This window comes from Scomber scombrus, chromosome 22 (assembly GCF_963691925.1).
Source record: "Scomber scombrus chromosome 22, fScoSco1.1, whole genome shotgun sequence".
NCBI classification, from domain to species: domain Eukaryota; kingdom Metazoa; phylum Chordata; class Actinopteri; order Scombriformes; family Scombridae; genus Scomber; species Scomber scombrus.
The window spans coordinates 3056405-3076392 of record NC_084991.1 but is presented as its reverse complement, the minus strand read 5'-3'; the positions used below and the strand labels follow the sequence as shown (position 1 = coordinate 3076392).

At 39.8% G+C, this 19988-nt stretch overlaps 1 protein-coding gene across 1 annotated transcript in view; it reads left to right on the top strand.

Moving 5' to 3' along the window:
• Positions 1–19988, top strand: part of tmtc1 (transmembrane O-mannosyltransferase targeting cadherins 1) — a 157493-nt gene that overhangs the window by 67117 nt on the left and 70388 nt on the right. Inside the window, exons 5-6 of the mRNA XM_062443654.1 lie at positions 18447–18528; positions 18640–18743. Coding sequence (XP_062299638.1) covers positions 18447–18528; positions 18640–18743 — 186 coding nt within the window. The remainder of the gene's footprint in view (positions 1–18446; positions 18529–18639; positions 18744–19988) is intronic.

Genomic DNA, 19988 nt, shown 5'->3' with positions numbered 1-19988 from the left:
AAATCTTAATCATGTACTGTGTACGTGTGTGTGTGTTTGTGTGTAGAATAAATATCTCATGCCTCTTTATTTGGCCGTGGGCTGACTGTGTGATCATTCACTCAGAGAACCGGAGAGTGATGGAAATGGAGATAAAGGAGTGGAAGAGGGAGATGTTGGAGGGACCGTATTTGTTTTTTCAGCTCAGTGGAGCATCTGCTCCACGTTCCTCCCAGACGTGGCTAATTAGCAACAGGGGAGGCAGAGTGTACATAATACTGCTCTCAAGGATTTATCTCCTTCTGCTTGTCAGATATGCTCTTTATTCTCAGCGTTTTGCTCTGGCTGCATTTACTGAACATGTCCACTGAGTGTCTAACTCGCTGCCACCGCTTGATTCCTCCTTAGAATATATCCTTTAACACACACACCTCTGTAGTAGCTTAATAGCTTTTTAATGAGTTAACAAGCTATTAAGCTAAGGTGGAGTGTGGAATAATCCTCAGATCATCAGACACTGTCCTCCAGACCCTCTTGACCAATCAAATCCAACCAGAGATAGACTGTGGCTCTTCACTAAATAGTGTCACTCCATGTGAAGTCTCACTCAAGGCTGTGCAGGACTATTACATTAAGAAGGAGGTAGGGTTGGGCGATGTCCAGGAATTTGCGATCGATCTAATAAGCGGCAACACAGAGCTTTGCTCTCGCACGCGCTGCATTTATAGTCACAGAAACACATATGCGCTGTCACTCTAGTGCGCGCTCTTGCTCGTTCACTTCAGATTCCGGGAGAATACGTCTAATTTGCGGCCGTCATGGAGACGCTATCAATATGCGGGAGACTGCCGGGCACGGAAGCGGCGGTGGCGGCACATCGCCAATCTAATAAGCGGCAACACAGAGCTTTGCTCTCGCACGCGCTGCATTTATAGTCACACAAACACACACGCGCTGTCACTCTAGTGAGCGCTCTTGCTTGTTCACTCCAGATTCCGGGAGAATAAGTCTAACTTCCGGGCTGGCGGCAGTAGCCGATGGACACCACATCGGCGATGGTTGTCAGGCACGCCGATCGGACCAACCCTAGAAGGAGGGAATAAAACACCGGTAAGGTGTGGGATGCCCTCTTCACTCTCCACTATGAGCAGGAAATGTCCGTCGCCATGGAAACTGATACATGCCTTGCTTCCTCAGTTGAATTACTGCATATTATGTACTTTTTAAACTTCAAGTAAGACAGCATTTTTAAAAATGATAATGTGTACACCATTTACTTCACTTCACATTACTTGGTTTTAGATTTTAGACACGGCCCACATGGACATGCAAGCAGAGGGCTCCCTGATAGTGTTTAGTAACACCTGCTTTGGAGTGAAGAGTGCCACTTTTTTCACTGTGACATCCATTCTTAACATTCCTGTTTGTTAGTGTGGTGGGTGTATATGTACCTATGTGTTTTTGTGCATGCAAATAGCATTTGTGTGTGTGCCTTCTGTGGTCTTAGAGACTTCTAGAAGAGGTAATGAAGGCTTGTTCTCAGTGCTGGGTCACAGCAGTAATAACCAGAGCCAGAAATAGCCTGTATACCATTAGCATACTAATATAGTCAGCAGGAGGCTTCGCCCGCTGCTTCATCTACAATGTGTAATTGTGTAATGCATCTCATGTAAATGTGTTTAATGCGAAATGATGGTGATTGCTCATAATGAAGCTATTTGGATTGGATCCTAATTAGCAGCCATAGAAATCCCGAGATTCTTAATGTGAAGAACTCTCACATGGATCCTCGTTAGACCGTGGGACCCCATTTGATAGGATTGTATCCCACGGTGCTCCACTGGAGAAGATGTATTTAGAAAGGAAACAGTGACACTCATGATCAAAGTAACGTGTTTCGTCAAGTACAAGCTGTGAAGTCAAACTTACACTTTCTGTATGTTGTAATGAGTTGTTTCTAATTTACTTTGACAGGTTTGACTTTGCTTCGACCAGCCTGTGTTCTATTAATGCTGCATTTCCCAGAGTTCCTTTGGACTACAGCTAGAGAACCTTTTTGGATTCTGTACTGCAAGAAAATGGACAATAATGATATTGAGCATGAAATATCTTGGCACAGGTTGGCACCCTGTGGGGTAGCCACCCTGCGTGGTAGCCTCTGTCATCAGTGTATGAATTTGTCTGAATGGGTGAATGTGACATGTAATGTAAAGGTGCTTTGAGTGGTCAAAAAGATTAGAAAAGCGCTATATAAATACAGTCCATTTACATATTTGGTATCAACGGATACCTTAAGCCTTTGACCGTCTTCAAAAGACAATATTGTTAATGCCTACCACCAGGCCACAGTTGAATGTTTTCAGCAGGTGTAAAATATGTTGATCTTATATCATCTTAAGTTACTGTGAGTTGTAAATTCACCACTTCCAAGCAGAAGGCAGAAGATGGCAAGGCCTCTCTTCCTCCGGGTAGCTCTCATGCTCCTGCCTCTGTCTCGGTGTGCAGTGCTTATCTTCTTCTTCTTTCTTCTTCCATTCAATGCCGAGTGACAACCAGCCACCTACCATGTTGGAGTGTGTACCAGATATATCTACCCCCGCAAACAAACGCAGCACTATCTTCTCTTTCAACTTTTGGGGGTTGGAAGCCCTGCACGATTGAAGCAATTGTCCCACCAATGAGAATTTTATCAGACAAGAACATATCGACCAACCAATTGGGAGACCACAGCCCTAGTGTTTGATTACTACTGTGGTCATGGAAATGCTCTGATTAGCTTTAACTGGCCTATATCACCTCCTTGAGGACTGAGATTGATTGCATTCACTGGTGCAGTTTAGCATTTGGCATCGGTTGAGTCAGGTGTTCTTGTGTTCATGTTTCTGTTAGTGCTTGTTGATTTAACAGTGTCCACACTGGTGCTCATTCTCATTGTGTTTCAGAGTTCTCAGAACAATACAACACGACTTTGAAATCAGAACAGGATCTTGGTTGGAAAGTTATCATGGCAGAATGCCTGCAGTCAGACGGGGCTGGCTGGTTTTTGAAATGTCAGGAAACAAGTGCTTTCCTGTAACTCTACCTGATTGGTGACATAATCTCCACTGTGCTTTTATGGTATTGTAATGTGATCATGTGTAGAGGGCCTTAGACTCTGCTTATGCCAAGGAAGCCACTGTATGGTTGTCACATCTACAGTACATATAACATATTGGTTATCCTACCATGGTCCAATAAATGAGAAACAATAGCAAAGCTGCATCCCTCAAGTCTGTACTGTTGTAGACCCTCTTGAAAGGTTGGTCTCTGAAAATTAAACTGAGCTGTTAAGTTTTCCGAGTTACTGAGCGACAGCAGGGGATTTTCCTAACTGGAAAACAAGAAGAACATGAAAATAATGAAACATGACTCTGGACAACAGGAACAAAGGCCTTTTTGACCTGAAAAATGAACTCAACGCTGCAGTTTTATCACTTAACCCTATCACCCTTTCCGCCTCTGACCTGGCTTCTCTCTGTCTTTTCCCTCCAACATGTATTATGCAGATTTTTTTTCCCCCTGCATTCCTTTCTCCTTTTTTGCCTCATTCTTCTCATTCCCTCTTTACCTCTCTGACATGCTGCATAACTCCTACCCTGCTTTCCTTGACACCTAACTCTACATTTCCCTGAAATGTGAGGAGATTTCCTGCTGGCTCAGGAGCAGACAGGCAATAATGAGGACATCAGGGAGATGTGAGAGGCATTTTGTTTTTAAAGCCATGGAGAGAAACGAGGTGAGGAGGAACAGAGACTCTCTCTCTCTCTCTCTCTCTCTCTCTCTCTCTCTGTGCTTTGACGCTCACTCACAACTCAGAATATTCTGCAACTACAACCCTCTGTCTCTTGATCTCTTTTCCTATCATCCCCCAACTAATGTCTTTATTCTCTTTTTCGCTTTTTCTGTGCTGTAATGGCCACACATTACTCAGCATAATGTTATCCAGAGTACTCTTTCTGCTTCTCATTTAGTCTGTCTCTTACACATACATCCACACACACACACACACAGACACACACACACACACACACACACACACACACACACACACACACACACACAAATGTCTGTATTCCTATACTTCTAAGCTTCGTTGAGTAAAATAAAGTTAGGTACCAATCCTTAAGTGGCTTCATTTATAAAGCTTATTTTTTATGGTTTTGCCATAATATCTATCACAAGTAATACTATGTTAATAACATAACTCACAAACTCAATCACAAACCAAGATATTTACTAGAACCTGGTATGAGACAGAGACACTTACATTAAGGAATTTTTGATTTTATATCAATTGGTCATACAGTCAACAGGAATTGACAGAAAAGGATGTGCATGAGCAGAGTATCAGGAGTGTCATGTTATATGGACGAGCTGTACATCTAAAGGGATATTACTGGACACTTGCAATCAGCCGATAGCCAAGCAGGGAGGTACATTTTAGATGCAACACAATTCAAACAACAACAAAGTACTGGAAAGACTTTATTTTGATGTCTACATTTTCACCATGTGTGGCTCCACAGGATCTCTTGGAGGGTCTTTTTGGCAAGAGTGCTTTAAAATTGAACTATTTTACACATAGTGATATATGCTGGTTTTGCTTGTGTTCAGCAGGATTGGCTGTTTTTGGCAATAAACACAGACTATGATCCATCAGTCAAATTCAAGCGATTAATGCAGGGTATACTTAGCCTGGCTAACGCCAGATCCTACCACAATGGAGGTAGGGTCTGGCCGTTCATTTCCTTGTATTTGAGGCGGGATCAACTAATGTCGATCAAATGCTTCTGTACGCTACTGGACACACTTACAGCCAATCATATCAACGATACACTATGATGTATTAAAAGCCTGTAGGGAGCAGCGTGAACACATCCTTTTCATGTAGCGCGCGTTTTTGTTCTATTTTCAAAGTGAACTTGTCTTCCAATTTATTTAGCACACAATCTACTGCTGCTTCGAACGGTTGCTGCACCTCCGTGGCCGCCATGCTGGATGTAAACAGAGTCGCTCTACGGTCGTCATCGTCTTGAGCCCTCCTCCCCGTTCTGTGATTGGTTCCCTATCTCAGGCAAAGATTTTGTCTTGGTGGCCATGCTAACCTATGTCGCTCGAATGATAGCATGGGTATACCCAGGCTAGGGTATACTGGGATTGGTTATGTCTTGAACATCCCTGAAGGCTATGCTCCATTTGTGTGTCGCTATATGAAAATGGATTTCTGTCATTTCTGGTGCACTAACTTTTAAGTCTAGATAGAAAGATAAATACTTTATTGTTTATTAGGCAACAACACTGAATTGTAGTCCACCCTTGCTGTTACTGAACCCCAAAGTCTTGTTAATCTGGCTGGACTGTTGGTTTGATGTCTGACTGTTCATCTTTTCTTGCCCCATTGGGTCTTTGCATAAAGATGTTGCCTTATTCGCAGATATCTGCCATTACTTCGGAGAGAAAAACACTTAAGTGATTGTTGAGACTGTAATGGTAAAGTTGTAATAAACTGGAAGTATCCTTTTAAGGTTCATGTTTTTGCATATTACCTGCAAATGGTGCTTTACCCTTCTTGTTCTTTCTTAGTCTTATATTGTCTTGTGAAACACTCTGTAACACCTGCTTTAAACATATAAATATGTATATATATATATATATATATACTCAACCGTAACTTACATTATTGTCGACCAATATATCACCTTTCACAAGCAAGTTTCAGACAGAAAGGTGGAAATTAGTCTGAAAACTTATGGTACATGTTGTAAAATGGCTGGCAGTAAAATATATACTATTGCCGTTACTAGACTATAAAAGAGGGAGGACTGGTCAAACTGACTGCACTTCACAGACATGTCCAGAATCTATATTCTTGTGAAGACACTGGGTCCTCTTAAGTACAGAAACACAGAAGCACAGACACTCTTCAAACCACAGTTGGCTGGCATTCCCAAAAAAACCTCAAAGCAGCCCACTCACTGAAAACCTAATGTGCGGTTTGGAAGCTCCACCAAAGTCAAAGTAGTTCTCCTCTCACCCACTCACACTCAGTTGAATCTCTGCTCTCCCACTCTCCATCAAAGAAGCTACCCATATTAAAGGAACACACCAGTATTTGACAATTTATTCTCATTACTTATTAGGTGAAAAAACACTTCTCTTGTAGATGATACTGTCCAGTGCCTAATAATCTTTTAACACCAAGTATTATGAGTGAAAGGCATATTAGCATTATTTCAGCAGCAGCAGAGGTAGACACTCTTAAAGAACATTTCAGATTGTTTTAAGAGTCTTCCTAGAAGTTCATAATAGTGGGCAATGGTAGACAACAAATAACTACAACAGCAATATAACCAATAACACACACCATATACTGTAGGAAAGCCTCTGTTTTGTATTGTGGTCATCTTTGGCTCCACCTGGAACAACTGTTCAAAGATTTGGACTCCATAAAATCAAACGCAACATGATGCCAGCAGGCACAGTCAACAGGCAGGCAGGAGGTCACAGCAGTAGGCCAGACAGAGTAAAACTTTAATGCTGACAGTAACTGTGATCTTGCAGAGAGTGAATGCTAGATGAATACTTAATATACAAACTAGACCTGATGGAATGATGGGTCAGATTTTTGATTGTGCAACAACTGGTGAACATGTGTACAATTGCAGATGTGAAATGACAGAAGATGCTAGTGTGCAGGATAACGAGCTCCAGATAGCTCTACAGATAGAGGCAAATGAAACTGAATGAGATGGAGCCAAAATGGGTTCCTAAGTGCTACTCGCCCAACAGAATTTTGCTGAGCCTTTGAATTTTGTTATTTCTTTATTTATTCTTTTAAATCTACCTGAGCTGTGGTCATTCGGTTAAAAAGGTGTTTAAGCAGACAGCAGGTCAAACGAAGGTTAATTGATCTCAATTATCTGTTGACAGTTATGAGCATAGATGCTATTTTTACACTCTTTCTTTGCGTGAGCAAATGTGTGATATTCATCAGTCTCACTCTCTGTTGAAAACACTCCCCGCAGCTTGAACTGCCTCTTCCTGTTCTGGATTTGGGAGAGATCACAAATAAAGAAAAGCAACATGTTGTGTGTGTGAGAATATATCTTTGTCTCTGTGATTAATGAGCAGGTTCCTTGGGCACTTCAGGCTGTAACTTCCAGGGAAGAACACACACACACACACACACACACACACACACACACACACACACACACACACACACACACACACACACACACACACACACACATATGCACTTACAGAGCAGACCTGTCTCTGGTATAGTACTGAGCAGTGCTGGGGCCTTTTCTCTGGGAAAGCTCTGAGGTTGTGAGCCCATAACGATGCCCGGTAGTAATCCTCCCCCGGGATTTATGCACATTCGACCTAAGCTGGCAGGCGGATGAGTGTGATTTTGGGAGCACGTGTGTAGACTACTACGCACGCAACCCTGATCATGACACTAAGTATGGGGAACCGGCGGGGGGGGGTTGATTATAAAAAAAAAAAGATTAAAAAGTGCATTTCAAGCCCTAGCACAAAATATTTTAATCAAACTGCAGTGCATTTAAACTGAGCCCTTTATCCTGAATTAAAAACCTTTAGTTTGGACTTTGATCCTCTCCCCTCCCCCTCCCTGCTTTCTGTTTTTAATTGCAGAGGAGTGGTGGTTATGAAACTGTACCAAAAATCAATCAACAGTTCACTCTTATTTTCCATTTAGAGGTTTACAAGTACATGAAACAATGTAGTGAAATATTTAAAAAGGATTGCACCTGTATTGCTTATATTCATGATTCCAAGAGGATGATTTTCCAAAGAGTTCTCTGACGCCCTGAACTTGAAGAGCTGTAGCTGTACGTCTAGCTTGGTTTTTGGTTGCAGGTGGGTAGCTGGTGAGAGTTCACATCCTTACACTGCACTAGCATCCTCCTTGCCATCCTGGTAAAACTCCTTGCTGGAACATTGTAGTTACCTCAGAGACGTTTACTGCAAGTTACTACTTTTTTGGGTTGTTCCTGTGAATGTGAAAGCTATTTTTACTACATGGATGTCATGTTTTTGGATAGCTGTAATGAAACAGGTAAAGAAAAGTGAGCAAATGAAGCAGTGTAGGGTCAAATGTATCCAGATCTCCCAGTACAGATGCAACCGACTGCAATAAAACATGTTGATGTTCAGAAAACATATGGAAACACACATACTCATATCTGCTGCAGGGTTCACTGTTAGAGTCAATTTAAAAAACTTTTCATTTAGTTTAGGTGAGGACGGGGCAGATATGAGTCAGTGAGAGCTTGGTTTCCGTAGCAACCAGCACACCAGAGTCTGATAACTGAGCCTCTTGTGAATGTCACAGTTTGAGAATATTTCCCCATCATCAGACTGAGTTTGTTTGTTGAATTGGTTGATTGATATGTTTGACTGAACACAGTGAGATGGATCACTCTGCCTCTTTTTCTGATGTTTTTTTTTTTTTAATCCAGCGTTACTGTCAAACCAAACATGCTTCTATTACCATAAGTGTGAACTTAATATTGTAGAGTAAAAGTAGAGAAGATGCATTTTAATCTAATATGATATATATTGAATTGAACATATTTATTGCAATTAGCTGTAATATATTTTAGCTTGTAGTCAGCTTTATTATGTTTGTATGATCATCTGAGGGAGTTAAGCTGAAGAATAATCATCAGTGAGTCATTTAGAGGGAAGAAAGGCATGTCAGACAGAGGATGATGATAGAGAGCAGATAATCACACAGATTGAATTTTCATTTAAGAATACACGGAAGCTGCTGATCTAAATTGTACCAATTTATTTCTACAACTGGTAAAATATTTGACTTGCTCACTGGAAAAGATTTCACTATTTTATTACTAATTTTAGACAAAATGGGAAAAAAGAATTCTCAGATGGAGGCATAGAAAGCACCAACCAATAATTATGTGAGTTCATAAGAAAGACCAAACTAATTGTATAGTAGTAATGTATGTGTGCTGAGTTTTTAAGGAAAAGTTGATTTCCAGAGGAAATCTTAATGACTAAATAAGATATCTGAATTAATATATTCTATTTTTTTAATATATATTTGCACTATGCTTTTTCTTGTATTTTAAGATAAACAGTATTTAGTTTTCTTATGTATGGAAGTGCAAAATAAAAATGACAATAAAGGAAAAATTGAGATCTTGAAAGACAGATATCCACCTAAATGAATTTATCATTTGAAAGTTTCATCTATACTCTCTGTATGTTGAATTGTAATTTACAACACAGAAAAACAAAATACCAAATTATACAGTCTTATGTATATCATTATATGAACCCTCTTAAAGATCCCCATCAGACATGTTTTAAGATAAGATCATTTAAGATAAGCTGTATCTTTATTGATTACTCTTGGTAGAAATTCAAATTGATACAGCAGTATAGTGGGGAAAAAATAGCAGCATAAGGGTGAAAGTGATAAAATAAATAAAAATTAAATACTATATACAGTAAACAATCTCTGTGTAAATACATCTGCAGTAGATAATCAGCTTTTCATGCTAATGTGGGATATCCACAGAAAAAAAGTTTAGTTACCTGGTAAAAAAAAAAATCGTAAAAATACATAATTAAAAAATCCAGAATATCTGAATGCAAATATTTTTGATTTCAAACGTTGGACTGTTGGACACAAGATGTTTCCTCCTTCACTGTAAAGTCCATTCTCAGTGTTTGTGCACTGGAAGCTTCAAGTTCCCACATCTCACTTATGTGTAAGTTGCAAACTGGATCATGATTGGCTCCAAACTAGCTGTGATGTCACAAATCTTGCTCATAGGTTCACGTTTTTAACATTTAAGGAGCAACTTTCCATTTTAAGCAGATGAATGTGAAAACAAACTCTGTACATACATCATCACAGTGAAGAAACAAGAAGAAAAAACAGATGTTTGACATATTAAATCCTTTCTAGGAAATTATCAGAAAAATCTATTGCACCTGTAAAAGAAAGTGACATCACAGCACATCTAAAGGGAGAGCCGTCATTATTCATAAGTGTCACAACAGTTCAGAGGTCAGTACAGAGAGCACACAAGTGCATTTAATTAAAATCTCCAGCCTTTTCTCTAAGTACCTCTCCTGTGAATCAGGTGAGATTGGCTCCCACTTTACTCTAAAGTGTTTTAATCTATCAGCTCCAACAACTGCACTTTTGTTTCATGCAGCAATCAAACTGTATCCTTGACAAACGTTTTGACAGCAGACTGACAGCAGATCCTGTGCTCGAGTCTCCAGGTACCAATGGAGGATAATGTGGCAGCCAGGTGCACTGACAAGGGATGAGCTGAGGCTTTTCACACTGACTTAATTGACAAAAAGGGCACCTTGAACCTGACACACACACACACACACACACACACACAGATTGCATGCAGGCAGAGTGTGTGTTTGTCAGTGACAGAGAAGTGTGAAGCGTTGCAGCTCTGTGACTGCCCCGGAGCAACCCTTCACACTACATCACACATCATAAGACGTTGCATTACATGACATCAACTCAGAGAGAGGGAGACAGAGAGGAAATGTGAACATGCACACACACACACACACACACACATAGCAGACATGTCGCAGTCTGAATCCTGTCGGAGGCGAATGTAAAATGAAGCACAGCACTCAGTAAGGACAATATTCCTGTGTGTTTGTTTGTGTGTGTGTGTAAGCTTTTGGCTGGTAGTCCATGTGTCACTATGGGAGAATGTGTGTGTGTCTGTGTAGTTCTAGTACAACGTTTTAAAGTCCTGAAATTGTGTCAAGAACGTGAATGAGTGTGCACTTCCATCTGCTCCACTCTGTGTAATCAAAGTGCTGCGACAGCATTAAATAATAGATCAAGCAGCGGTTACTGCGAGGCATCACACTCTATCATCTGTGTTTTCTAATGAAAGAATTAGTCTCTTCTGATCCTCATGTGTTGTTATCAGCTGCTGTGGTGGTACAGAGAGGGTACCATGTAACAAGGGCTTCCTCTCTTCATGTTGAAACTAACAATTCATACACATTCATGTATGTTGGCACAGCCATCGGGAGCAATTTGGGGTTAAGTGTCTTGCCCAAGGACACATCAACATGCGGAGGAGCCGAGAATCGAACCGCCAATCATCCTGCTCTGCCCCCTGGGCCACATCCACCGCAATTAGCAACTTGTTAGCATGCTAACACGGCTAAACTGAGATGGTAAACCTGCTAAATATCAGCATGTTAGCATTGTCATATTAAGCATATTAGCTCCAACTTTTAGCTTAAAGCTCCTACTAAGTACAGCCTCATAGTAGACTCAATATTCAGTAACTGTAGACTCAAAAAACACACAAAATTATTTTCTTTCACGTCTTAATCAGTTCTCTTTTTATTTAAACCTGAGCTGCAAAAAATGTTGTCTCCCCCTTCTGGCAGTAAGAGTAACTACAAAGACACTGATGTTCTTTATGACCTATGTTAACCAGCTGATCTCAAACAGCCCTTCATGACTCCAAAAACTTTCAATATAGGCGTTATATAGATCACTGTACACAGATGGTTCCAACTATGTGGTGAAAATTACAACAACTAAATCTCCGCCATCCCTTTGGCACTACCAGAGCACCCTGGCGGGAATGTCATACCAGACACTATATTTAATAACTCTGTATACTATGAAATACAGAGAGGTTCCTCTGGTGGTGATCGGCTCAATACACATGGTGTGAACTTATTTAGCAAGAGCTTGAATGTAATAGACATTAATTTATAGGGCTGGGTATCTGTACTCGATACCTTTTAAATATCGATCATAATAAATCAATACCAAGTAGTATCGAAATGTCTTCCGTCAAACGATACCTGCAATCCATCCTTTCACACCCAGAGCTAGAAAATAGGACTATTTGTGTGGACTTACTCACAGCCAATCAATGCAAGTATCGATTTAATGTGACATGTGATTGGTCCACTGCCACATCAGCTACAACCCGTCTGTGGTGGTGAAGTCGTGGTGAATTTGAGTTAATGAACTTAACAGTTCAGCAGCCAAGATGCCACCTAAACTCTCTAAAGTGTGTCTACACTACACAGCTGTTACACCAGATAAAAGCAAGTGCACTAAAAGTGGAACGGGTATCTAATGAAGTACTCAGTTGGTATCAGTATCACTTTAAGGGTACTTGGATTGGTACTGGTATCTTTCAAACGATACCCAGCCATATGCATCTGCGCCTGGTGGAATCAAGCTGTTAGTCAGTCATTTCTTCTGAATCTTAGAGATCTCAATCTTTAAGTTCAGGTCCTCTAATAAGTGTGCTCGAATGAAATACTCAATTGTTATCAGTATCACTTTAAGGGTACTAAGACTGGTAGTGTTATCATCATTTTTGAAGGATACCCAGCTCTATTTGTTTATATGTAAATGTTCCGCACTGCAGTGTGGTACTGTCTTCACAAATTGAAGGAAAAGCATGAGGTAAAAGGTACATAAAGTAGGACCAAATTCACTTTCCCAGTGGGAATTGGGGGGACATTGATCAGAATATAGCGAGATGGAAAGAATATTTCACTCAGCATACCACCTTCTATTCTGACTATCCTTCACTTCTGCTCTATTCCATCCTCCTGCTTTTCATGTGTCCAAACAGGCGTCAGGTACCTATCATTTCTCCTTCACTCTGACTTCCCTTCCTTTTTCTAAACCTCTGAAGGCTGACAGCTGAATAGAGAATGTGATGGCGGTGACTGAGTCATTCAGCCATCTGATGAAATTTAAGAGGAGTACTAAAAGGTTTTATTAATGTCTGTCCTGCGTGAAGCTCTGACACATATTCTGAAAAGTTCTGCCCTTAAATGTTACAACTTCATAGAGACTGAACATTATCTGTACTACTGAATGTCACAGAACACCCATAGCTGTCAGGGTTTTTTATCAGATGCTTATTATTACTTAACGTCTTGGTACTATCACGACGATGTAAAAAAAAAAAAAAAGGAGAAAAAAAAGTGCTGACACGGAGCAGCTCTGACATCACTACAGAGGCCACTCCAGAGATTCGGTGAGTCAGTTTTAGCCCGGAGTCTTGTTATGTTTCAGCCACAGTAGCTGGGTGAGTGTGTGTAGCTGTGCGGCACAGAGTGAAGAAGAAGAGGAGGAGGAGGAAGAGAGGAAATGCCACTTAGAGGGAGGAATGTGAGGAATTTCAGCTGCGAGTGGAGCATCAATGAGCTGCAGTTTAGAAAGCAGAGAGACTGAGGCGCCACAATTACTGACCATAATCCACAAATAAGATGCTATCACACTCCAAGTGGGACAGTGGATTTTTATCTCTGTGTGTATGTGTGTGTTTTTTGTTGTTTTCATGTGTGAGGAACCCCCCCCCCCCCTCCCCCTCCTCCTCCTCCTCCTCCTCCTCCGACCTTTCTTCAAAACAAATCAGCCAAACTCAATTTTCTGTCTTACATCCCCCAAACACACCTCCTCCCCTCCATTCATCTTGCGCTGTTGCCGCGGTCACAGTTGTCATGGTAAATTAGCATCCTGTTATTCAGATACACAGAATCGTCTTTCCCATGATCCTACAGGGGTAAAAAAAAAAAAAAAAAAAAAAAGTTGAGGCCCTGGGTCTGAAGACACCAGCAACATCTGTCCATTCCCCTCATTCTCACCCCCTCTGTGTTTGTGTGTGTAATGGGGGGGGGGGGGGGGGGGTGTCTCATTCTTTCTATCACTTTGCGGCGTGAAACCAATCTTCTCAGCGTTGCTCCGTCTCACTGATTTTTCCCAAGGACATTGTGTTGCTCTGCATTTACTATGTTTTTACCAAACAGCCGCTCCCAGGTGGATTTTTTTATTCATCCAACCTCGAGAAGACGCATTCACATTATAAGTGCAGCCAGGCAGCACGCGGCTTTCATCAGTTTCAACCGGGCAATGCTTTCTTAAAGGAACACAGCTGTTAAAGTGGCACTACAACAGTGATGTAAACAGTCTTTTTATTTGAAATGCTGTTCATATAATGCATAATTCACGATGTTTAATGTATTGTAGTGGTGTGGAATATATTAGAGCCTGATAGGTGGTAGAGTTCTGGCCTGGGATTCAACTCTCAGCCGACTGCAGGCTCCGCTCAGTGATGAAAATAGCACAAACAATAAAACAGTACTATTATTTATAGTTGAAATGTTAGAATTCAATTTAAATTGAAGTAGTAGACGTCCTGTTTAGTAAAGATGGTCCCTGTCCAAATAATGATATGAATAAAAAATAATTGATTACATGTATATAAAATATCGAATAATAGAGCTTTACTCAACCCTTACGTACTATTCAAGTCAAATTTGACCTGTTTTGACATTTGTAAAAATAAAAACACCCAAAATATCTTTTACTCTGAAATTTGATGACTTTTCTTAAAGTGGCCCAAAATGGACAAAAATGAAAATATTATATCTACTGACATGTGTTTTAGTGAAATGAATAGTTGATAGTTTTAATAAGATAGTAGTTATGAGGATTTCTTTTTATGATGTAGCAGTGAACACTGATGGCTCTAATGGTTATACAATAAACCCCACACTTCATTTTCACTTTACATAAAATACATTTCCATCATTATTACTATGTTATATTTTCATGTCTTATGTAAAATAGGACATGATATTGTGTGATAGGAGATGTTTAGTGGTGTAAAAGCTAAAAAATACACTCTCTCTGCTCTCTGACACATGAATCAAGGTTTAATCACATTTATTGATCAGTCAGATCAATTATTGATGCTTTCTAAACACATCAGTGGTTAAAAATTTGGTATAGAAGATAAATCAGAGGAATATGAACTTTTAAATTCTGCCAGTGTTTTGACTTAGTGATAAAACCACAGAGTGTTTGCTCTTCTGGAGGATTATTTTGCCCCTCAGGCATCTAGCATCTCTCAGCTAAACAGCATTTATTTGTCATATATCTTTATAATGATTTCATGTGATGTAACTCTGGTTCCCCACATGCTTGTTGTTTGGACTACAGGAGGTAATTTAATGTTCAGATAAATCTTTGAGCAAATGTAGCTGTTGTCATTTATAGTGACTTATTCCTAACAGCGGTGTGCACAATTCACATCCCAGTCATCCTCTAAGTATCCCTCTTTTACACAGTAGGTGTATTTACTGCACATCCTCTTCAGTTATATTTCCTTGTACCTGGATTCAGAGATCAGCATTTATAGCATATTTCTGTGAATTTTAAGCCCGTCACATGCACAGCGCCAGTCTAGCAATAAGTTCAGTGATTGTCAAACAGCCTCGCTCATTCGGGACCAAACTCTTTCACGGAAACTCAGCCGAACGCAGCGCCTGCAGACTCTGACTCCTCTTTGTCATTCTGTCTCTCGGCACCGCAAACCTCAGCAGAACAAACAGAGCAAAGACTTAGTCAAAGACAAATATAGAAAAGGAGACAAAAGGAGTAGAGAGCAAAGGGAGAGAGGGGTAGAGATGAAGTAGACGTGTAGAATTCCTGTGAGATCTCTTCTCTGGCTTTCTCTACGATGCTTTGAAAGCTCTGCACAAGGGAAACATCACAAAGTGATGGGGTGCTGAATGGATTCTCCATGCTTTCCTCTCTCTATCTGTCTGATCCCCTCGCTCTCTCATGTTATTCTCCTGCTGCCTTTTTTCCGCAGTCAGAGCTGAAGCTTTAGTTTCTACCTCAGGCTAATGGACAGGAGTGTGTGGTCTGCAGGGAGTTCACAGATGACCTCGGCTGCAAATATGAGGATGGACCTCAATGACCTCGTTACAAATGTGCAGGGAAGTGCTGGTAAATTATTGAAGTTTAATGATGATCTACTGAGAGATCAAAAAACAAATGCTAGAGATTATTTTTTCTGAAAGCATCCTGTGCCTGATTCATCTACACAGAGCAAGTCTGAATAGTTACCTTTTACAGTTCTGCATGTGCTGCAAGTGAAAACGTGTTAAAAACATTGTTAATGATAGAATAACCAGAGTTTTACTCCCTCTGCCTAATTTAGAAAAACACTTTAACACCTTAAGAAATAAACTAGCTCCTTGAGTGAGCGACAAATGGAGTAAGATGTACGATCCAGAGATGCTTCGGAATCCCTTCTAATATTTAAACGATAATTAAATCACACATACACACTTAAAATCCTTAATAAACCAAAGTGTAGTTAAAATCAAGTAGAATTGGTGTGGATGTTGTCAAATCTTCTGAAATACAAATACCAAAGTCCATCCAATGAGTTTGGATGACCTCGATCAAGCCCCTCCCATACCTGTGGTAAATCCAACCATGAGCATCACATGGATCAAAACTGATATACCCTCACTTTAGCAGATGATTTGAAACATTAAAGAAGGAAATAATGGCAGTGAAAACTGAAATGAGTAACAATCCCACAGCAATTCACACAGAAATTGATCACATAAAACAGAGATGTCAAAATGATTCTCCACCACAACAACAAGGATAACTAATTCATGGATGGATGCTACCAAAGCTGTAGATCAGGGATGTCCAAACTATTCCATAAAGGTTCATGTGGCTGCAGATTTTCATCAACTGATCTCAGTCTTCAGACAGCTGATTGGTTGAATCGTGTGCTCTCGATTGATTAGAACAAAAACCTGCAGGCACACAGCCCTTTATGGAATAGTTTGGACCTGCCTGTCTTAGACTGTGTAAAGAAAAAGGTTATCCCAACAGCTGTGACGGAGAATTAACCCAACATAACTTTCTAAATGTTAGTCCATATGGACAATCTGAGTATTATTATCTCACATTATCACCCAGGTTATGTCTGTCATCTGAAAAGTAGGCTAAGCATAATATGCAAATCCCCCGTGCGGGATTTGCATATTATGCTTAGCTGTGCCTGAGCTTCTGTGTGAGGTTACAGTAGTGTGTGTATGTGTGTGTGTGTGTGTGATTGTGTATGCATATATGTTATAACGTGCAAGTGGTTTAGTCCTACAGGTTACATTTTGTATCTATTCTTCTTATCTATTCTTTTTTCATCTTTGGTTAGAACTATCCCCTACCTTTGCAGTGAGATTTATAGACCATATATAATAACTTTGATAATTGAGTCGTGAAGGTGAAGGTGCTATGTTTTATTTCGAGGTTCTGCGGGTGTTTGAGCTGCCTCTGCAAACGACAGCCTTAGTTTTTCTGTTTGTTTTTTTTATCCAAGCACAGGCGAGCACTTTCAAAGACTGTTCACACTGCTGCCTATTCTGACCTGCAGTCTGAGACTTTGTCCCAAAGGACTCACAGGATAATGTTGGCTGAGTTCATGGTTTATCTTACTCTATGCTCAGATCTATCTGTGGTGGTCCCACTGTTCCCCAGGGATGCTATTCCTTTTATATATCCTAGAGCAACAGGGAAATTGTCTTTTTTCCTCTTTTCCAATACACATTTTGTGATATATGTATTTTACTTGATTTTTTTGTTTTTGTTTGTTTGTTTAGAGACTACACCGCCACATTATCCACCTATTTCTACTGCAAATACTTACCTTCATACACCCACTCACTCACACTTATCCAATCTATATCTAAATACAATCTTATACCACCTCATTTAGGGCTGGTTGATATGGACAGAGTCAAATATCGCAATATATTTGGCCAAATACCTAGATATCGATATTTTGACAATATTGTAGGGATGACTATTGGTGCTGTCACAAAATATTAACACAATGATATTTTTTGATCAACAATCATCAGTACTGTGGATATAATGACTAAGTGGAAAGAGGCAGATAATAGAAAAGACTGTCAAGTTCAGGAATATATATCAATTTACTGTAATGCAAATAAAAAAAGGAAAAACAACACTCATGCCGTATCCTGATATTACGATATTCAACATCTAAGACGATATCTATAAAATATCACGATATCAATACAGTATCGATATATTGCCCAGCTCTACTTCCACTTTCAACTTTCTCCTCTACGTCTGCCTTTCCTTTCCATCACCTTAGTCAAAGTCATAATGAATAGTCTTACTAACTCCTCCTAATTTAGAGACATGGGATCACTTGAGGTTATAAGCTGTAATCAAAGGTCTCCATAGTCCTTTAAATTAGAAGAGAATCCTTAATCAGTTAACAAGAGCCAACTGTTAGATAGCATTTTAGTAAGATATCTACCTATTAGAGATACAAAGTATTGCAATCATACCGCCAATTAAGTAGAAAGAGAGGAGTGTCTATTTTGATACATAGACAGGTTAATTTTACAGCAACACATAAATCAAATCCTCACCAGAGGGTGTGGGGTTTTTTTGGGGGGGATTTCCTGTGAGAACATGTCAGTTTTTGATTGTGCTTGAAGCCCACAGTCTGACTGACCGTCTTTCTGTCTGTTTGTGTGCCCCTCAGTCACCTGTCTGGCTCCAGACTCAGGGACCTTTTCCACATCTGCAGCCCCTTTATCAAACGAGCCGGCCTCATCTTTGGCTATGTGAGTATTTGCATTTATTTGAAGTGATGTTCTATTGGTTTAATGTGTCTGTTTATTAAAACTAAATAATTCAAAGTAAAACTGAAGTGATGGGATCTGTCTCTGGTGCAGGTGGTGATCATCATGTCGGTCAGGCTGTGGCTGATGGGAGGATCCATGCCCCTGTTCTCTGAGCAGGACAACCCCGCCTCCTTCTCATCTCACCTGCTCACCAGGTTAGTGTCACACACATACACACACACACACACACACACACAAACACACCAGCTGATCTGACGGGACGGTAAACAGTCAGGCTGTTGTTGTAATACAGCAGATAAGGAAAAGTATCTTTGGAACAGGAATAACAGCACCAACAGCAACTTTGCAAATTTACTCATAAAATAAAAATGATTGACGAAAATGGAAAAAAATTATGAGTCAGTTATAAAAAATAAAAAAACACTCCTTTCTCCTTTTCCATCTTTTCCATTTCAAGTACGTCTCCTTCAGGAAAATATGAAGCCACACAGCTGCGTGTCTCCTGCAATCATCATCAGACTTTTACAAACTAAATAAGCAATATTTCATTTAAAGGTATTCTTCAGGCTGCTGTTTTTATTGCTCCCTCACATAGATTGCGTTCTTTCAGTATATAATAGATTTAAATTAAGGGATTTAAATTGTCTATGTGTGTCTTATTCCATCGTTTCCATTCTATTATCACTATTTATTATTAAGTAAAAAATTAAAGTGTTAATTGATTCTACATATTTGGCAGTTAAAGGCTGTGCGCCATGAGTTGTTGCTGTCTCATCAAAAAGAGGCTGGAATGAATGAGGGCATTCCATCTGATGAATTAAATTCCTCCGTCCTCATGTCTCTCTCACATCTTCCCTGGGAGGAGCTGAGACACGAGTGACGACGTGAAGAGACACGTTAACCAAATGAAAAGCCGCCTAAGAAAGCTTATAAAAAGAAATCAATAAATATGATTTAAAGGTTTTAAAAATAACTGTGTTAACTAAGTGTTTGAATAATGATTAGAGACATGTATTATTTTCAGTCCCTACTGAGATGAATATTGAGAACCTACAGACAATGTGAATATACAACACTATTTCTCAAATAGCACACATTATCATGGATAAAATGATATCACTGTTTAATTTGCACAGGATTAATATTCAGTAGTTTTGATATCAGTGAATATTATCAGATGATTGAACACCCACACATTATATAGAGTTTTTATGTGTTCAGAAGGGGCTCATACTGACTGTTAGTGGTGAGTATTTGTCTTCAGTGGGAGTAGAGTGATGAATATGATGATTTAGGTTGATTAAATATGCAATAATTGTAGTACATTTTATTAAGCTCAAAAACAGCTAAAACAGCTTCATTTAAAAAAATTAAAGGTGCAGTGTGAAGAATTTACTGGCACCTAGTGGTGACTTAAATACCCCTCCTCAAAGAATGTA